At 35.4% G+C, this 20,111-nt stretch overlaps 2 protein-coding genes across 2 annotated transcripts in view; one reads left to right on the forward strand and one right to left on the reverse strand.

The window, feature by feature from the left end:
* Window positions 1-20,111, reverse strand: part of LOC136805314 (uncharacterized) — a 98,085-nt gene that overhangs the window by 44,150 nt on the left and 33,824 nt on the right. The gene's annotated exons all lie outside the window — the stretch shown is intronic.
* Window positions 1,428-10,858, forward strand: LOC136805316 (uncharacterized). Its single transcript, XM_067061902.1, has 14 exons — window positions 1,428-1,526; window positions 2,605-2,733; window positions 3,602-3,705; window positions 4,366-4,518; window positions 5,224-5,394; window positions 5,625-5,836; window positions 6,196-6,377; window positions 6,834-7,047; window positions 7,669-7,897; window positions 8,155-8,511; window positions 8,708-8,810; window positions 8,989-9,041; window positions 9,511-9,753; window positions 10,128-10,858. Exons 1-14 carry the CDS (start codon window positions 1,447-1,449, stop codon window positions 10,196-10,198), a joined length of 2,301 nt encoding a protein of 766 aa, XP_066918003.1. The 5' UTR covers window positions 1,428-1,446; the 3' UTR covers window positions 10,199-10,858.

The raw sequence follows: 20,111 nt of genomic DNA on the forward strand, positions 1-20,111 counted from the left end.
TACCACGTGCTTTCGCGTTTCATGCCGTGTATAACACAGACCTGTAATACTTGTATTATATATTACACCTATATCACACATGTAATAAAAATTATCTTTTTAATGTTATATGCATGTTACGTATGTTATATACAAAGAATACGTATTAAAAAACATTGATCTCACCTTTGGCTTTAAACGGTCCCCTAACAGGAAAATAGCTATTTCACAATCACTATGTCATATCTCATTTTATCTCCTGCATCACCTTGGGTATGATAACAAGAATTGATGAAAATAGCACCAATGGGATTATATTTTATAAATGTTTCAATATTTTTATCCCCTGCTTTGTATTTTTGATAAAATGACGTCACTATTTTCATATCTCTAAAACAGCTCTGTTGGAGTATTTATTGTATTCAAAACCTGTCAATATATATCCACTTGTACGTGCAGCGTCAGCATCCTATTATGCATGAAAAATATTTTGATGTCAATTGGTGGACAAAACCTCATAATTTGAGATAACGTCATTATCTACATAATTTAAGTGTCATTTGTTGTCAATATTTGGGGTTGATGATTTGTCGTTTAAGTCTTCTAAATAACATATTTTGATATTATATTTCCATTACATATAATATTTTCAGGAACTTATGTTATGAGTTGTATGTTACGAGTGCGTTACAGTTTTCCGGTCTGTAATTTGTATGACCTGTGACCTGTGACCCGTGACCTGTGACCTGTGACCTGTGTTTTACACTAACCGCCAATTTTCTGTAAGAAACGAAAAAGTGCTAAGTTTTAATGAGTAATTAACCTTTTTGTTTCGAAGTTTTTTTCAAACTGTCTGAAAAGAATTGAACTGTTTTAAATTTTTCGGAAAAAATTTCTTCATCAAATCTTTTCATTGCGATTCTTAAATTTTCAGACTCACGGATAATTGGCCTAACAGAATATGTAGGTATAACATGCCACAATTTTGTGTACTACATCAAGTAGAAATTTACATTTTGTAAGTGGCAAATATTAAAAATTCACTATGGTCAGAGACCTTAAGGCAATCTAAGGAATAAACATCTCTCTTCTATCCTTGTCTCGTGGATATAAACAAATGTAATTCCTCAAAAAAGTCTTAGAGTATTAGGAGGGTATTATAGTAAATGCATCGATTCGTTTGATTGTCTTGCATCCTTTCGATAAGGGTTGAAGACAAAAGACATTAGAGTTTTCTTATATAATAAAGCTGTTAGAAGTTTGTCATTCCATGCTTATAAAAAAGTTGTGCATCATTGAAATTACATAGCACAATGAATAGTATCAAATGGTTAAATTATTTACGACACTTGTAGACCAAAAAATATACTTAAAATAAATCTGTTGAAGTTTATTTATTAAAAATTGGAATTCTTTTAGTGTCTTCCTAAAAGAAGTTGGAGGTCAGAGATATTTTTGATAAGCAACATGAAAATTTCTTTTTTCTTTACTTTATTGTGGATCTTTTTCCACGTAGAGATCGTAGTAACAAATGTCATGCTGGGACGGTAAGTTGGAGAATAACACCAGTGTCACAGAGCCACTGGGGCCCCTGCCCCACTGAGAAATTTGGCAAAAATTTCGTCCCCGGTGGGAAAAATACCCCAGAATTTCAGCCCCACTGGGAAATTGGCTTTGATTTCATCCCCATTTGAAATTCATTGTTAAGAAATTTCACTCCAAAATCATCCCTACAAGATTTATTTTTTAACCTTGGAGAGTTTCCATTGAGATTTAAATCGAAATTTTTATTCCCACTGTAGGTAGGAAAAAGTTTCACCGGGGCTGTGAGACAGGGGTGTAGAATATGAATCGTTATTTGAGGTCTTATGTTTTTCAATCATAATATCTTCTATTGTTTTTAAACTGATGTGATTGGGCATCAAAGAGACACACGCTTTTTTCATAAGAATATCCATGATGAAATTGGCCAAAAAATTAAGAATATGCTACAAGAACAACTCTATCATAGAATTTAGAAGCTATACCTAAGAATGCTAATTTTTAGAGAATTTTACCTGTAAATTGCCTATTATCTCCCCAGCGATGCTAAAAGCTTCCACAAAATTGCCAAATCTTTGACATTTTCATCTTTAAAAAAACTAATAAAATAAATTATGTTATGACTACGAAGAACATTGATCTATGCTCATAAATAGCGATTCTTATAGATAAAGATTCGTTTTTTGAGCCGAAATATCTTTTTTTTTGAAAATCTGCCTCAACCATTTTTTACCAATGATGTTACCCTACTTTCATGCAAAAAATCAGAAAAAATTAAAGTTCTAATTTTTCACAAAGCCTTAAAAACCCTTTTTTTAGCCGTTTTTTGACTGAAATTTGCCCCAAATTTTTTTTTCTCGAAAATTGGGCTCTGTTACATTTTGGCCACCACCATTTGCACCTTTGTACCAAAAATCAAAAGATTCTTATGATACAATCCTGAGAAAAGTTGGTAACAGACGAACGAACGGACGGACGAACAAACGAACACAGGTTGATTTATATAGGACCTCCACCCCACCGGGGTAGGTCCAAAAAGAGCTCCTTTCTGTGATAATACTGAAATTTTTCTAAACATTTTAGATATTGCACACGTACGGAGACATACAATAGTTACATAAGTGAAATACGTACTCGGGCAAAATACGAAAGTTATCATGATGGTTGTTGCACCAGTCCTTGGGGTATTTGTCAAGGTTGTACTAGATACAGGTAAGAGACGAAAAGTGGAAAAACACTCCGGGTGATCGGGCAAAATGGGTACTAGGTACCTACGACGAACAAAATGGGAATCTTTATTCATCTTAGTTAGACGACTATTTCAAACAAAAAACAAGAAAGCCTAAGCGGCGTAAAGACCAGCAATGTTGGCATTATCAGCATATTTTTCCGCTGCAGAATCGCTATACAATAGGAGCGAATTTTTTCAACGTATAAACTCGAGTCGGGCGAGCAATAAAGATTTAATTAATTTAAACTTTTTTCTACTATGTAATTAAGAAAGAAAGATTTGACCATATAAGTTGGAAGTATTAATGATATGTGGTTTTTTCTTACGCATGCGCACAATAGAAAGTTAGGTAGTTCGATTTTAGCGTGGAATCCTCGATTGATAATTGCGCGCATAGGCCCCGACAAAGTCAAATTTTCAAAGTCAAGTTGTGCTTTAAAGGCCCATTGCGCTGCGCGCTTCATTTTATACAAACCGATATTATAGAAGACAAAAGAAATTTGCCACAATCTATACTTTTTTGTTTACTCTTAACACAGATATCTTATATAAAACACTAGATTGAGATGTCTCGTCTCTAGCTGAAGCAAATTAATCCACCATCTTTGCTAAAGAATACCATAGAAGACCAATGTTTGGTAATTTGATCAGTCAAGACCATTCTCCCGCCTCCTCGCTTAGGGCCATCCAAGTCTTCATGTTGCCAGTAACGAACTATGGTCTACTTTTAGCAAATATGGCGGGTTATTATACTTCAACTACCATTGCTTGGGAAATGTAGAGTAGCTCTATCTGATGTTTTTGTAAGATATCTGTGACTCTTAACATTATCACATTTTTCAATAATAGGTATGCGACAGAATACTACTACGTATCTGTGGCGAAAGTCATGACCAGACAAGTTCGGTTTTGTTGCCCTGGTTACGTTCTCTCTGGCACAATTTGTGTACCAGGTAAGGTGCTGTTTTTCTAAAACAAGCAACTCAAACTCATCAGCAGCCAACTTAGTCCTTTTAAAGGCCGAAAAATTCATGATTAATAAAGGAAAATGGACGGTTTTTCTAATGTTTTTCTAAGAAGCAGAACACAAACCTCTGAAGACTCTAAAAAATTACTTTTTTGCCGCAATTTTATCCCCAAGAACGGTCAAAGCCCTATGATCTGAGCTCGACATACACGCCAGTTCCCATTCGATTTTTAGAGTGCATAAAAAGTTGAATGAACCGTTAGAACGGCGCACATACACGCCAGCCCCTTATACCTGAGGCTCATTTTAAAGATCTGGTGAAAATCTGAAGTCCCTTGAAGGTTTTTTGTTCTCTCATTCTCTCAATCGATTTAAAAGTTGAAAGTTGAAAGTACGTTAGGACTGAGTTAGAAAATTGTATCTTCGGCACCTTAAGAATATTGAAGAAGATTGGTTCAGAGGTCCAGTTTTTCTCCTAACTTGCGCTCACATTATTGCTCGAGTCACAATCACATATTTCTTTTCAAAATAATATGATATACGATATAACTTGGAAATCGAATTAGAGAGTACATTTACAGAGAGCATTGACAGTATAATGCTTACAGGAAAGCGTGTAAAGAATTTACAATCTTATTCTTTGCAGAAACCACCAGTCCTTGGAGTGCATGGGGATCGTTCAACGCATGTGAAGAAGAAAACATGTGGGGACCATGGTTCAGGAAACAAGAACGGACATGCTCATCCTCTTGTCCCAATGGAGCAAACAGACACAAAACTTTTGATTGCAGAAATACTTGTAAGTATCTGCAATGTTTTTGAGAGTTTTCCTTTCTTATAAACTACGGCCGTAGCATGAAGGTAGAGCATCCAGCTACGGTGCGCAAGATTGTGAGTTCGATCCCCAGCCCGGTCATACCAAAGATTCCCAAAATGGTACTTGATAACTCTCTGCTTGATGTTCAGCAATTAAAGAGACGGATCAAGGGTAAGTGGAGAAATCCAGGGAAAGGAGTGGCGCCCTCCCCTACCTTCGGGTAAACAGCTAGAGAAAAGGGAGCCTTCGGGTCGCCCTCGACTGCGGTCGCAAACTTACTTATACTACGGTGATTTTTACAACCCTTTCAATCACTCTTATAAACCATTATCTTTAAGGATGGATGTAATGGGATAACCATTGAGTTTAAAGCCCGAAGGGCTAGAGTAGAATCTCTAACCTTTCTCAGGCAAGAAAAAGTGAAGCCTTAAAAAATGCGCCGTATTTTTGACGACAGATTGAATCTAGCAATTCCTTTGTTTACGATTGATATTTTTTTCGAAATTTAGCGGTAAATTTTAGTTTCAATCTGTCATTTGTGTGATAACTGTGCCCTCTGCCAGCTGGCTAACCAGTTGGTGTGGGAAGAAAAGACAAATCCATACTTTTAACATCATCCAATGTTACTTCAATGCCAATGCTATTATTTAGAATATACATATTTCTTTCGTATTCTTCTTCTCTCAGATATTGGTAGTGGGGCGATAGATGACCCTGACGTTCGACCTCAATGCTATACAAGCTGTAAACCATTATTCAACATCGATGGGCACTTCAGTGTTAATTTTTGGAAAATCGAATGGACCAAAAAGTTTGACATAACAGTTTTCACGAAGAAAGCGGCAAATGACCAGAGTGGTAAAAGAAAAAAATATTTTCACATTTTGGACAAGACTTCAACTTTAACGAACAGAAAAACATAAAATCTCCGACTAGTTTAAAAATGAACTTCAGAAACAAATCAAAAACAACAAAGTTTCTTCAAATAGTAATTTATTTTTAGAGTCATATCGCAGTGTATCGTATCGACTTTTTAAAGATTTGAACCACGTGCTCAATAATGAAAATGAATCTTTCTTATTTTTCAGATATTATAGTCTATCCAAAATCTTTGAAAGATTCATCAAGCAAATACGAAGCGCTTACTAGTGATACTTCAGGAATGTCAGACTACACTTTTACATTCAACTCATCGTATGGAGATTTGATTGTCGATCATGCAAAGACCAAAACCCGCCAACTTACGCTATCTTCGACTGATACCGGGAAAAAGAATTTCAAAGTCGACATCGAAGGAAAGGTTAGATATCCCTATCCTTATCTTCACTTCCATACAGGAAAGTTATCTCTGTGATCCACTTGACCGGAAATCAAATGATGTAGAAAAAATGAAAATCAATCTTTTCGGAGAAGCACAAAATTACTTTTTGTAAAAAACTTAATCGCTAAATTTTGTTAAACCTCACCAAAACTACAGTAGAATCTCCATAGCTCGAACGGCAAGTGTGAAACGAAATCGTTCAAGCTCGAAATATATTCGAGTTGTTGAGATTACGAGGTTTACGAGATTTTGCAACTACAATATCTGTATTTACAGCGAAACCGTTCGAATTAATGGCATGTTATAGCAGCTTTACTGTAATTCTTTTATTTTTCTAGTTCACAGCCAACCCATCACCAGACAGCGAAACTTATGTAACTGTTATCTTCAAAGTCAAGGGAACTCCAAAAGAAATTTTTGCTATCACACAAAAGAAAGCCACCTTATCAACGGACAGAATTACTTTAGCGATCGATCTCCGATCAAATGTTCCATCCGAACCATATTTTCTATATCCTGGGTAAGTGGATTTCAAGTTTTGTGCCGCTCTATTCAGAATATTTTTCTTGGTGCAATCAAAGGTCTTACAGGTCTTCGTATGATTTGAATAATTTTTATTTAAATAATTACGCAGGGACCGAATAAATCTTAGTAATTTGTTATGTTTTCTAATTTTACATGTTTTTAATTAACAATTTATATCAATGGCTCAGAATTGGAGAAAGAATCCTAGAAAAAACCCGTCTCGTCCAATTAGATGTTGCAAATTTACGTTTCCTTTCAAAATATATTTTTAACCCAGCACATAGCAGTATTAAGTCTTTGATTGTCTGCCCGTTATACGTTCGATTGTTCTCGTCCATATGCTTTTTGCTTTATGCAATGAGGTATTTCATTCCATTTGCTTTGTAAGGCAGGTAAAGTTGTTTTTTTTTTGTTAAAATTTGAAATGTAATTGGATATTTTCTTCATTTAGATCTCCTTACCTGAAACTTCATCCAACTTTCAACGCAAACAACCGAAGAATATTCAAAGTATTCTTCAAAATTATGATTCCCAAAGCTGTAACGGAGATCAATCTGCAAAAGAGAGAACCACTCTTTAAATTCAATCAAGGGATAACAATAGATCTTTGGGAAAGCGCTCATTATTCTTACGAAGCAAATAAAATGTCTTCTTTACAAGTTTATGTAAGTATTCCCAGCAGACAGACAACGTTGTTTTGACGTTATATAACTTTAGATGAACGTTGAAACAACGTTGTGTGCCAGCTGGGTTGAAGGATTGGTGAGTGATGATATGCCCTAAGTAAGTAGTAAGTAAGTAAGTAAGTAAGTCTGTGACCGCAGTCGGAGGCGACCCGGAAGCTCCTCTTTCGATAGCTATCTACCCGAAGGGAGGGGACGGCGCAACTCTTTCTCCCTGGATTGCTCCACTTACCCTTGATCCTGCTCTTAATTGCTGAGCATCAAGCAGAGAGGTACCGCGTACCATTTTGGGAATCTTTGGTATGACCGACAACCTTGCGCACCGTAGCAGGATGCTCTACCACTGCACTACGGTCGCTGATATGCCCTGATTCGGGCTTAATTTATAATAAGAGTCAGTGAGAGTCATAATCTAAAGAAAAGTACTGGAAAACGTTTCATATTAATGAATTTTAAAGATTTTCTTCCTAAAACTCTGTTAAGGCATTACTTGTTCATCTTGACTCGTCGAATCGGATATTTTATTTTCGGATAGGACTTTCTCCAAAAAAAAAATTGCCCGAAGTTTTTTGACATTAATGAACATTATTTTATGTATAACAGGCACCTTCCTTTGATCCTGCAAGCACTGGTATATCGATAGAAACATACAATTTTATCAAACCTTCAAGTTATGAGATCATCTCACAAACATACTTGGCTGCACCAACACATAATGGACATATAGATGTTTCATACTGTAAAGATGCTTCTTGCTCAACTGTAGAAATCGCTACATTAAGAATCGTTTCAACAAAAATGGCTACCATGTATGATATGTGGGCAATAACTGGTAATGATTTCCAAAATAGTTTTCAAAAAAAATCTAAAATTAACCCAGCTGGCACACAACATTGTTTCAACGTTAATCTGACTTTCACAACGGCCATTTAACGTTAGATTAACGTTGAAACAACGTTGTATGCCAGCTGAGAACCTTCTTCTAATTTTTACACTTTGTGACCTTTTTTGTGTGAGGAAATGGCGGGCTCACTTTATTTGAAAATGAAATGTTTTGAATTCTCATATTTTACAATATCCTACTCGCAGAGCCTTTCCGAGTGAAACACATTGCATCTGGACTATGTTGGGAAAGTAAAGATAGTGACACTATAAGCGCAGCTTCGAAATGCAAAGATGTCTTTCAATTCAAAGAGGATTCGAAAATCATATATCTGGCGACCGGTATCGAGCTTCGACACAGTGCAGATTATAAATTATCCTTACTCGATGACGGTGGAATGTATTTCGTAATGAGAGATCATACTATCATGAAAGTCTTGAAAACTGATGCCAAACATTGTGTTTTCGAAGAGAATGGAGAGGTTAAAATTACCAACACTGAATTCTCCTTCACACAAAAGTCTTGTGAGAACGACACAAAAAGCCATGTTAAAATCCTACCAGGTGAGTATTGATTGAGCTGCTAGAGATTATCAAAATATTTTTCAATATTTATCCCAACCTAATTTTTCGGAGATTAAATCTCCAAGAACTTTGAGAAATCTCCAGAGAAATTTTTTTAACATCATACTCTCTTAAGTTTTTAACCAAATCGGCAAATTTGCTGATAAGTAATTTTTTCGTATTTTTCTACATGCAGATTTTTCAAAACATTATACGAAGTTGAGCATGAAGAGTTGGTTACATGTGACAACCTCATCACAAGGACAAGTTATTCTCGTTTGTGAACCTGCTGAAGATTTGTAAGTGTTTAGTTGAGATAGTTTATCAGAAGATCTCCTGAGGGTTTTTCAACGTAAATACAACATGTGAAAATTGGTTATCCTGTATAGAAAACTAAAAATCTTCATCATACTTTTCGGCCTCTTCTAGACATAGCAAAATCTTTTTTTTCATCTTTTTGTTTATTTAATTTTGTAGAGCAATGAAATCGAATTGTCGATATTCCTTCGATACTGGCACGACTTGGAAAGGTAATGATACTTTTTTATAATTGCCTTCTCCTAATGTGTAAACCATTTCTATCCGAATACTATGTCATATTAATTGGTGTGCCCCTTTTTCAGCACTGAAAAAAGTTACTACTAGTGGTAGTGGTGCAGCAAAAATTTTCCAAAACGATAGATAATAGTCCCATTGAGTAACTACACGGCCCTCTGCCAACTCAGCAAATTGGACTTCAACACCACTCTCCCCTCTCTTTGAGGCTCAAGATCTTTTCGATAGCTAAAGAAATTCTTATATACATATATAGACGATTATCAAATCATGAAGAACGGTGAAGAAAATAGTGCTCAATAACAAGTAGAGCTAAATCATTTCATATATTTCCTCTTTTTAATTTCTGAAGAGAAATATATGAAATGATATAGACGATTATGTTAGATTGAAGCAATACTGTCTATTTGTGAATTCCAATACCCTTTCTTCTTCCTGTTACAGAGATCACACCATTTGTTTCCCAATTGAAGTTCTTCGTACCTTCAGAGGATTTCTTTTATGGTTATTGCAACAAAGTGAAATATTTTTGTACATGGAACATTCAAACCTTACGATTGGATTATATCGAAGAGTCGCTCTTCAACGAGAAACTACTTGACTTGAATACACAAGCAGTAACAGGGTTAGATGATATGACTTTAGTCCCACAACCTTCAGCGGACGGTGATGTCCCAACGCTAGGGTGTAAGTAATTTCTAATGTTATTTTTCCAACCTTTAATGCATGTTCAACTGAAAATAAATAACCGAATGTCGTTTGATAGGGTTTTAGCCTGGGGATTTTAGTGAGAAGTTTGGAAAGCAATCTTTGATAGACTTTTAAGGTAGGATCAAACCTTTAAAAAGTACACTTCAAAAAAACAATATTGAATAATATTTTAAAACGCATCAGATTGACTGATAGGTGCTGTTAAATCCTATGCTTTCTTTGGTTATCTTGAAGTGAATTGTTTAAAATTGAGAATAATTGTTTTTTCCTGACCAGAAAGTTCTTGAAAGAAAAACCAAAGATGATCTCTGCATCTCATTAATTCATCACTTCTCTCATTTTTTTTATAGTGAGCTCATTGGGCATACACAAACAAAACGGTGGAGGGAGCTGGGATCTAACCTACATCTGGTTAAATTGATGCGATTGTCATAAACCTCAATGACTATCCCAGGTATCCATACCACAACACAATGGTGAGGTGAGATTTAATGGACATTAATGGTTCACACCAAATTAACACTTGGCAAAAAACTTCGAGACGAATCCCAGATTTTTAGGACTAATCATCCTCTCTAACGTCATCAACCAGAAGTAATTCAAAATACACAGAACTGGAAGGATGACGATTCTCAGTTTTCGAATGGATAGTACAATAAGAGCTTGATATACTTCGTCGAATAGGGTGAAAATATAAAACTGGTATCAAACTTCAAACTAAAGCTGATCTTAATTTCACCCAAGGACCGCTAGGGATTTTCGCTGGAAACCCCCATGATTTCGTTAAGGTCCTACTTAGACGACACAATATATTGATGTACAATATTTGACAATATCGTTTTCGGACCGTAATATAAGAAGTAAATAACATGTGCTCTATTATTATAAAAAGGAATTTACTTTCTGTAAACAATCCCCCATGTATTATTAGAAAATTGCAAATCAAGCTGACAATATATTGTGGACACCTTTTCAATATATTGCCGGCACTCAGCAATTGCCTGACATTATATTGTGAGGTGTATGTAGCCCGTGAAATTGATCGAAATGTATCAATATAAAATATGTAAGAATGATGGAAAGTCGCACCTTGCATTGAATTTTAGATTTCATATGTACCTACACTAAGAAATAAATAGTAAAATGATTTTTTTTAAAGTCCGTTTCTCGCACTTTTAAAGACTTTTTTCCACTCGAGTAAACCTCGTCAGACGTGGTAATATCATCTGGATTCAAATGGATGCCTGTTTTTTGGATCTTCCATATCAGATAAGGGCTCGTAAACCCCACACGTCCTTGCAAGGGTTGTAAAGAGTAGCGAAAACTAAAGGTAAGAAAGTTATGTTCCTGGTAAATGGTCATGGCTGGCACAAAAAGTTGTTTCAAAGTTCAGATGACGTTATATGGACGTTAAGAACATTAGAAAAACGTTGAAACAACGTTGTTTGCCAGTTGGGTAAGAAATTTGCCGTTCAACTTAGTGAACGGTGGAATAAATCGCGTCTGTTGACCTGTGCAGTACGTGGATGGTTTCCACGTAATTTAACATCTTGTTAAAAGTGTGGGGATATCAATCATCTTTGTGTTTATTTTTATGTCGTCACCAACGCAATGTCACCGCACAAAACGAAAAGAAATATTTTCTTCTATACGAACACCTGTTACATATTCATTCCTACAGAACCGCAAAAAATACTAAATGTGTCATGTCAAATTTGATATGAAGGGTTACCAGAATTTTACAAAAATTAACGATGTCAATAATTGAGAGTGAAAATGAGGAGGACATTGAATTTAGCAAGTAGAGTTTTTCTATCACAATTCTTCATTTTCATCAATATTTTCTAATAAGCAGCTCTATATCTCGGGAAATATGGGGATGTGAGATGATTTAAAAAGGGGCTGAAAGTAAACATAATACTTCTTCAATTTTCCGCATGAGAAAACAAAAAGTTACATTCCGATCGAATGAATTAGATCAAAGAACGGTCGAAACCGCAATTCTAAAATGGGGGAGTAATAAATAATGAATAATAAATGTACCGGCCCATTCACATTGAAACAGTCACAAATATTGATGACTGATTTAGAAAATCCTCCCAAATGTAATTAAAGTCGTACTGACCAAAGGCAAGAAAATAGTGGCCGGGAGCATCTGTCTCCTCCCCAGCGGCCGACACCTCCACCATAAAGTAAAGCAATATAAAATTTGGTCGACAATGATGTCACTAATTTTAGGCCAAGGGAACCTTTTCTTACTCTAAAAAATTGTAAATATTAGAGCCCAGAAACGCTTAAAATGTTTTTAACTTTTCCTTAATAAAAAATGTACTGTCAGGGTATGGGTATGGATAGTTTCCAAGCAGATTCTGATACTCCGCGCATGGTACGTATTCATTCTAAAGGCCGTGGTTCCGTATAAGAATCTGCGTCTAGGTTAGCTCATTACTTTAATCTTTTTCATCATCTAGATTTGGGATAAATATTAAATGAGCTTTTGTGCACGCTGATTTGCTAAAACAAGCAAAACATTCGCACCAAAATAAACTCTTCATCATACACATAAACAATACATGAACATTGGAACCAAATCGCTTTCGCTTTCTATTTCGCTTTCGCTTTCGCTTTCACTCTCAAGCAAAAGGCAATGCAGTTTTGAAAATTCGGTTAAACAACAGAATAGCTTGTATTTTAGGGTCTCGAGTAACCAATCTTCAAAATTTCCTCTTGAGTAATTGAGATGCCTCTGTAATGTCTGATGAAAAATGGTATTCGACATCTCAGTTTCAAAATAGACTCAGGGAGATTGTGTACATTATCGGAAATTTTTCAGGGAATCAGTGGCGACCTGGCAGGGGGTGCAGGGAGTGCAATGCACCCCCCAGAAAGATCTGAGAGGGGTGCCAAAAGAGCTTTTCAAAGGGGGCGCCAAAATTTTGATTGATGTTTAATCGGGCAATTTGGCACCGTTCCACACGTTTATAGCGCCTTTTATAAAGTGTTATGTTAATTTTTTTTCGCGTGCGGCGCTTTTTCTTTGTACTCTTGCATCTTTTCTCTTGAGTTTTTCCGAAACTACCATCAACATTGAATCTCGAAAAGCCGAAGCAAGGTGTTGTGTATCAACCAGTAGTTCAAGAGGATGCTCACTCCCAGAGAGATTACCAAAAAGATCGAAACTTGTTGATGCTCGCTGTGGTTTTTGTGGTCTTATGCCTGCTTATGCTGACCAAATTTCTCCTATTTAGTAACTCTTTTAAGTTGTTTGACCTTTCTTACCAAAAATTTTCGTGCCCCTTATCCCTAGCCTCTTTTAGCCATTGATCTTTAATGGAGAGTAGGTAATTTTTCTGAGAAAAATTACCTAATAATCTTATTAGATTATTAGGTACAAAACTTCAATTTCAAGTAGCAAAATTGATTCGAATCAATTTTGCTCCATTGTCCCAGGGACAAAATAAGCGTGCCTTTTTGGTATTACCCTCACTTTTTGTCCCATGAAACAACAAGAGAAACCATAGGACACGCACTTTCGTTTTCAGCCTCCCGCCTCCCGCCTCCCACTTTCGATTTCTTCATTTTTCATCTTTATTTTTCCATTTTTCAAATGTTTTTCTTTTTTGATAATATTCCGCTTCGGATTATCTTTTTAACGAGCACAAAACCGCTATCTAATTCGAATTCTATCAAAAGTTACAGCCTTTTTTGTCTCCGCTGCATATTATATTGAGACAGACTTTAGTTACGTAAATAAGAGGGGGCTAAATTGTTTAAAATTTTGTAGAATAAGATCATTCTTCTACTAAAAATCGACGATCAACAAGACTCTCGAGACCAAGTTCAGGATAAAGTTTTTCTTGATACATTCCACGAAAGCAGACTGTTATAGCACGGCAGGCATTATATTGGATAGATTCAAGCTTCACACAAAAGTCGAATTTCCAGGTTGTATATGATATCCCCATAGTCTAAATGCAGTCTAATGTAAGATTTATATAAAGTAAGCAGAGATTTTCTTGGTAGGCCCAACTTGATATATATTTGCGAAGTCTGTTAATGAGGCCAATACCCTTATTGGCCTTTTTTATTTTTTTGTCTAAATGGACTAAAATGAGAGTTTGGAATCCAAAGAAAGACCTAGATGCTTCTAACATTCACTAGTTCTTATGCCAGTATTATTGAAAGATAAAACCGGAACATTAGCAGGTAAGAGCCTTTTGGAAAAGTAGACTTTCGGACTTCCACAGCTTGTTTCGTGGGATCAAGATTATAAGACATCTTCCATTGACGAGCCCCGGGGGGGGGGGTACTTAGACAAATGGAGGGTACAGTATGTGCCACCCTTAAGGGTACTTTTTTTGGACTTCCAAAGTCTCGCTAAGGGTCGGAAAACTCAGAACATCAAATCTCAGTCCCACTAAGGGTCGGAAAAATAGGAAAATTTCAACTTTTTTCCCCCTGAAAGATCGAAATTTGGTCAAAACGGGTCAAATTTGTCCCGCTAAGGGTCGTAAAATTCCCAAAATTTCCCTTAGTTTTCTCCTTTTTAGTCCCGGTAAGGGTCCAAAGTTCGAAAGTCGGGCGGCACCCCCCGTCAGCCCGCAACCCTAGTACCCCCCGGGTGACGAGCCCACTCAGTTATTCTTGCAAGATCTCTATTTAGTTCATCATAGCTCAAAAGTTGGTCAATCATTAACGAAAATAAAGATGTGTCATCAGCGAAGATCTTAGGCTTGGCAATGGAAAGACAATACTTCGCTCTAAACCGTTTCATTCGATGTTCATCCAGAGTCTGATGATGCTGATGTAGTAAAAACAAGTGCGACATGAATAGAAAAAGGTTTTGAAAAAATGAAAATACATTGAATATAAAAACATACTCTTACTGATACTATTTGGAATTTTTTGGCCTAATTTAACTTGAGTCCGTGGTAAAGAAGTCGAAATCGGATGAAAAAAATTTTTTTACTTGAGTCCCGAATCCAATATGTTCGTAAGGTAAATCTGGACTAAAAGTTTCTCGTTACAATATATACTTTTACTTGAGTCCCGAATTCAACCATTTCGTAGGCCAAATCGAGAATTTTAATTGAGTCCCGAATCCAAACATTTCGTACGCAAAATCGGGACTCAAGTAAAAGTATATATAGCAACGAGAACCTTTTAGTCCCGATTTACTTTACGAACATATTGGATTCGGGACTCAAGTAAAAGTATATAATAATACATATTTAATATCTGAGTCACTGAAAAGATGGATACGGCGACTTGAATTTGAAAATCAGGGAAGTGTGGGGCAGATCTTTATTTATACGGGCTAATTATAGCTTGTCTTGAAAATGTAAATTTCGGGATGGTCCCGAATTGGTCTACGGAAAGGTTGAATTCGGGACTCAAGTAAAAGTATATATAGCAACGAGAAACTTTTAGTCCCGATTTACTTTACGAACATATTGGATTCGGGACTCAATTAAAACTATATATAGCAACGAGAAATTTTGAGTCCCGATTTCCTTATTTCAAAATTTCTAAAGAAGGCGAAATACTATATTGGAACAAAAAATCCAAACAGTGTATTACGCCTTCATTAAAAAAATACACTTGCGAATGTTTCTAAGGAAGGGGGAATACACTTCTTTGGACTTACTGCCCTAACATAGTATTCCGCCTTCTTTAAAAAAATAGGCTTTCGAATGTTTCTAAAGAATGCGGAATACACTACTATACTATGAACTTACTGCCCTAACATAGTATTCCGCCTTCTTTAAAAAAATAGGCTTTCGAATGTTTCTAAAGAAGGCAGAATACACTACTATGGACTTACTGCCCTAACATAGTATTCCGCCTTCTTTAAAAAAAATACCCCTTCGAAGGTTTCTAAAAAAGGCAGAATACACTACTATGGACTTACTGCCCTTACATAATATTCCGCCTTCTTTAAAAAAATAGGCTTTCGAATGTTTCTAAAGAAGGCAGAATACACTACTATGGACTTACTGCCCTAACATAGTATTCCGCCTTCTTTAAAAAAAATACCCCTTCGAAGGTTTCTAAAAAAGGCAGAATACACTACTATGGACTTACTGCCCTTACATAATATTCCGCCTTCTTTAAAAAAATAGGCTTTCGAATGTTTCTAAAGAAGGCAGAATACACTACTTTGGAATCACTGCCCTAACATAGTATTCCACTTTCTTAAAAAATATACACTTTCGAATGTTTCTAAAGAAGGCAGAATACAATACTTTGGACTTACTGCCCTAACATAGTATTCCGCTTTCTTAAAAAAATATACACTTTCGAATGTTTCTAAAGAAGGCAGAATAAAATACTTTGGACTTACTGCCCTAACATAGTATTCCACTTTCTTTAAAAAATACCCTTTCGAATGTTTCTAAAGAAGGTGGGATACACTACTATGGACTTCTGCCCTAACATAGTATTCCGCCTTCTTTAAAAAAATACGTTTTTGAATATTTCTGAAGAAGGTGGAATACACTATGTATTTACTCTCCCATATAGTACTCTGCCTTCCTTGAAAAATACGTTAATTAGCGGGGGGCGGCTATTAGTTACCCGAGAGTATTACAAACACGGACAATCATTTCCAAAAATTTAAATCGGTATAGTACTTTTCCGGGCGTGTTACAATGACGTTGAAATCGGGTTCCGGCAAATTAGAATGGACTTATTTTAAACGCATAATAACGGAGAGAAGAGGAATAGAATCGATTCCAAAGAAAACCCAAAAAGGTATAGATATGAATGATTTATGATTAAGTACAAAATCGACGAAAATCCTTTGTCTGAATGTCGAATCCCACTCGGGACTCAAGTCCAATTAGGCCAATTTTTTTATGTTTATGATAAATAGAACGTTTTCTATTTCACAAAACATTTGATTGTAAATTTGCTCGAAATCATCTTTGCTATTTTTTTGTTTACAAAAGCAATAGAATGTGAGGTCACATCTCGAAAAAACTTTCGATCTTTCACTTTTTTTCCAGGATATCGTTGCGTAAAAAGGTAGCTTTAAGTTACCTGACTCAGCATGAAGACACTGCCTAAAATAAGCTCCTTTTATTCCCGTAGAAAACCTTTAAAGAAAAAAATGGAAAAGATCGTGAAAAAAGAACGGACGAGCGAACACAGATCGTAAAGTTACATGAATACATAACATCGTAACACATATCAGAAAAAAACTAATGATGGAATATTGAGAAAATTGTAAAAACTGGTTTTTCCGGCATATTTCTAGCATTTTTGGCGGCCGGGAAGATAATTTTTCGAAAGTCAGGCTCCCGCTAACATTTTAAGAATAGCCATTTTGCACCAGTGTCCAAAATCTCATGACAAATAGACAAGTACAACTGAAGAAATTCAAGAAAAATTGTTTTTCCAGCGATTCTCGGCTTTTCCAGCGATTTTTAGAAAGTTCCAGCTTCAAATAGTGTCATTGAAAATTGAACCATTCTTAATCGTGGGCATTGTCATAAATTATGTTTTTGTTTGAAAAAAAAACAAAGAAAAAGTTCGATGAAAATCTGCAAAAACTGCAATTTCCTGCATATTTCCTGCATGTTCGTCCGGAAATTTTTTTTCTCAAAACTCCGGCTGGAAAATTTTTTGGGAATTGTTAATATACGCATCTTAATGCAAAAAATTGGAAAAACTAATGGTGAAATCTCGAGAAAATGCCAAAAATCCGGTTTTCCAGGAATATTTTTTTAAAAAATCGGGCTCTGTACGAACATGAACATATTTAAACGACTGGACATCCATCTCCTTTGTCTTTTTGTAGAAAGGGCTGCTAGCTTCGTTGCCGCCTCGTTAAGATGAAACAATAGGTTTTGATGATATACCACTTGGGAATACTAACAACGTCAAAAGTTCGACAAAAGTCTCTGTTGTTCTACTCTTCTCAAGTCTTTTATCTATATCATAACAAAGATAAAAGAGGCAAAATCATCATCAGCCTGTCAAAACTCCGACTAATATTTCTAAATTCTGACTTAAAAGTGTCTAGTAATTTTAGAGAGTGTCACATTCTAATTTCGATATTCTTATTACACAGGCTCTCAGCTTTGGTAAGCTATTTTTTTCAAGTCATAAAAATATTTTTTGGAGTGACAAAAGGGATTCAAAAGTATACACGTAGTTGAAATTGTGCATTTCAGAGTTGGAAATGTTGATAAAATAAATTACAAACTTGTATTCGAAAATAATCTTTTTGTACATTAGGAGTAATGTTCAAGCTCTATAAATCTTTTTACCTAAATAATTCAAAGAAATAAAATTATGACGGAATATCGTCGGATTTTTCATACAAATTTTGAAATACAGGCGGAAAAGAAGCTCGCTTCAAAGAGATAATAAAAGATAGATGTCCAGTCGTTTATATGTTCATGGTGCGAACGAACGAAAATATGGGTTAATTTATAGGACCTCCGAGGTATGTCCAAAAAATCGTCGTTGAATAATAATAATTATTTTGATTTTAATTTTTCATATCCCCGATCTAGGTCACGGCAAACCTTGCTGAACTTTTCTAAACAAAGCTTGTGATTGGTCTATACGTCCAGTTGTAAATCAATTACGTCATTTTACTAATTTACATATCAAATCTTTGATATATATATATTGATAAAAAAACGATCATAGAATTATTCAAAGTTGTATAACCTTTAATTCTGAAGGGAAGGTACCTATATAGCTACATCCCCTTGGCCACCAATACTAATCAATTCTACTGAATCAATGGATCAAAAATATTCAGGAAGAGCTCTTGATTTTGGGAGGAATGAAACATATACCTATCTCTATGGTATCCCTTTTTAAGAGGTCATTTGAAATGTCATTAATATTAGATGATTAGAAGATTGAATTTGATTGCCACAAATAATTTAATAATTTAACCACAGGCTTGATTCAACAAGCTTCAGCACGAGAAATAAACAAGCAATAAAAATACATTAATTTCATAAGAACAAATTATTTCTGTTTAGCCTTTAGGAATTGGTCGGCCATGATTTTTTTCTCAATTTCAGAACAGTTTTTTTTGCACACCATAATTTCGAAAACTTGAGAGGAATAGAAAAACGTGTATTTGTGTATTCCATTTACACAAAAACAATATGCTTAAAGAACACCTAGAAATTTCTAATTGACAAAATAAAATATCAAGATTGAGAAGATTTTAGGTATGTCACCCGAGGTAGAAACCCGGGGGGGGGGCAGTCAGGCAAATTGACCGACGGGTATGTGCAGTATGTGTATGTGTTTCAAAATATCAGAAATGCACTGTAAGGGTGGACTTTTGATAAATGCACTGATGGGTGGGAATTTCAGCAAATCAAGGAAAAATTGCATATTTTTGCTCGAAAATCTTTATTTCTTTTGCTCTAAAAGAGTTTAAAATTTGAAAAAATGCACTGTAAGGGTATGAATTTCACCGATTTTTTTCTGCACTGTAAGGGTGCGATTCTAAAAGCCATTATTTTCGCCGCACATACCGTCAGTTGGTAAACCCACTCCCCCCCAGGGGTAGAAAAACTCACTGAAGAGAAGATGAAAGGTTCTTAAAAAAAGCTTTGACATTGACTGAAGCAAAAAGCCCAGGGGAGCAAGTAATCTTAATAAATAATCAATGAACAATAGTTAACTGATTGGCCTGGTAACGCTTTACAAAATAACCAACAGAAACTATGCAGAGGTTTTTCTAAAGTTCATTTGACATTCAAATGTGGACATGGACAAATCAAATGAGTTATTTATAGTTTTCCCAATTCTTTGAGGTTTGACAGTAAAATTTTCTAACAACAATTTTATTGACAGAAAATTCACAAATATCTTCTTAGGAATTGAACGTTTTGCATTTGTTTATAAAGTTGGATAAGAAACTTTGATTCGATTGTAAATAAAATTCAGGAAAATTTGTTTACTTGCAGTCAGTATGATAAGCAGTGTATAGTTAAAATAAATCAGTATAATTTGAATTAATATATTTTGTGGCATTTACCCTGCTGTGATACCATTGATGATGTAAGATAATTAGTTCCTGGTTCTTGGGTTGAATTTTAGTCAGCTTGAGATTTAATTATAGAAAGAGCTTTGAGTTATTGTAGCTCGAGGAAGGTACTTTGGCAAAAAAGGAGGGTTACAAAATAAGAAAATTCTATAGTAATCGTCTCTCTAAGGGTCGGAAAACCTTTTAGGAAAACTTTTAAGTTTCGAGAGCAAAAGTTGTAAAAGAGACTCATTTGAGTAAAGGAAACGATTTAAGTTAATTCTCAAAGTTTCATGCCAATCTAGGTTGGCAATCTTCAGCGAAATCC

This window comes from Clytia hemisphaerica, unplaced genomic scaffold, assembly GCF_902728285.1.
Source record: "Clytia hemisphaerica strain Z4C2 unplaced genomic scaffold, Clytia hemisphaerica genome assembly, whole genome shotgun sequence".
NCBI lineage: Eukaryota > Metazoa > Cnidaria > Hydrozoa > Leptothecata > Clytiidae > Clytia > Clytia hemisphaerica.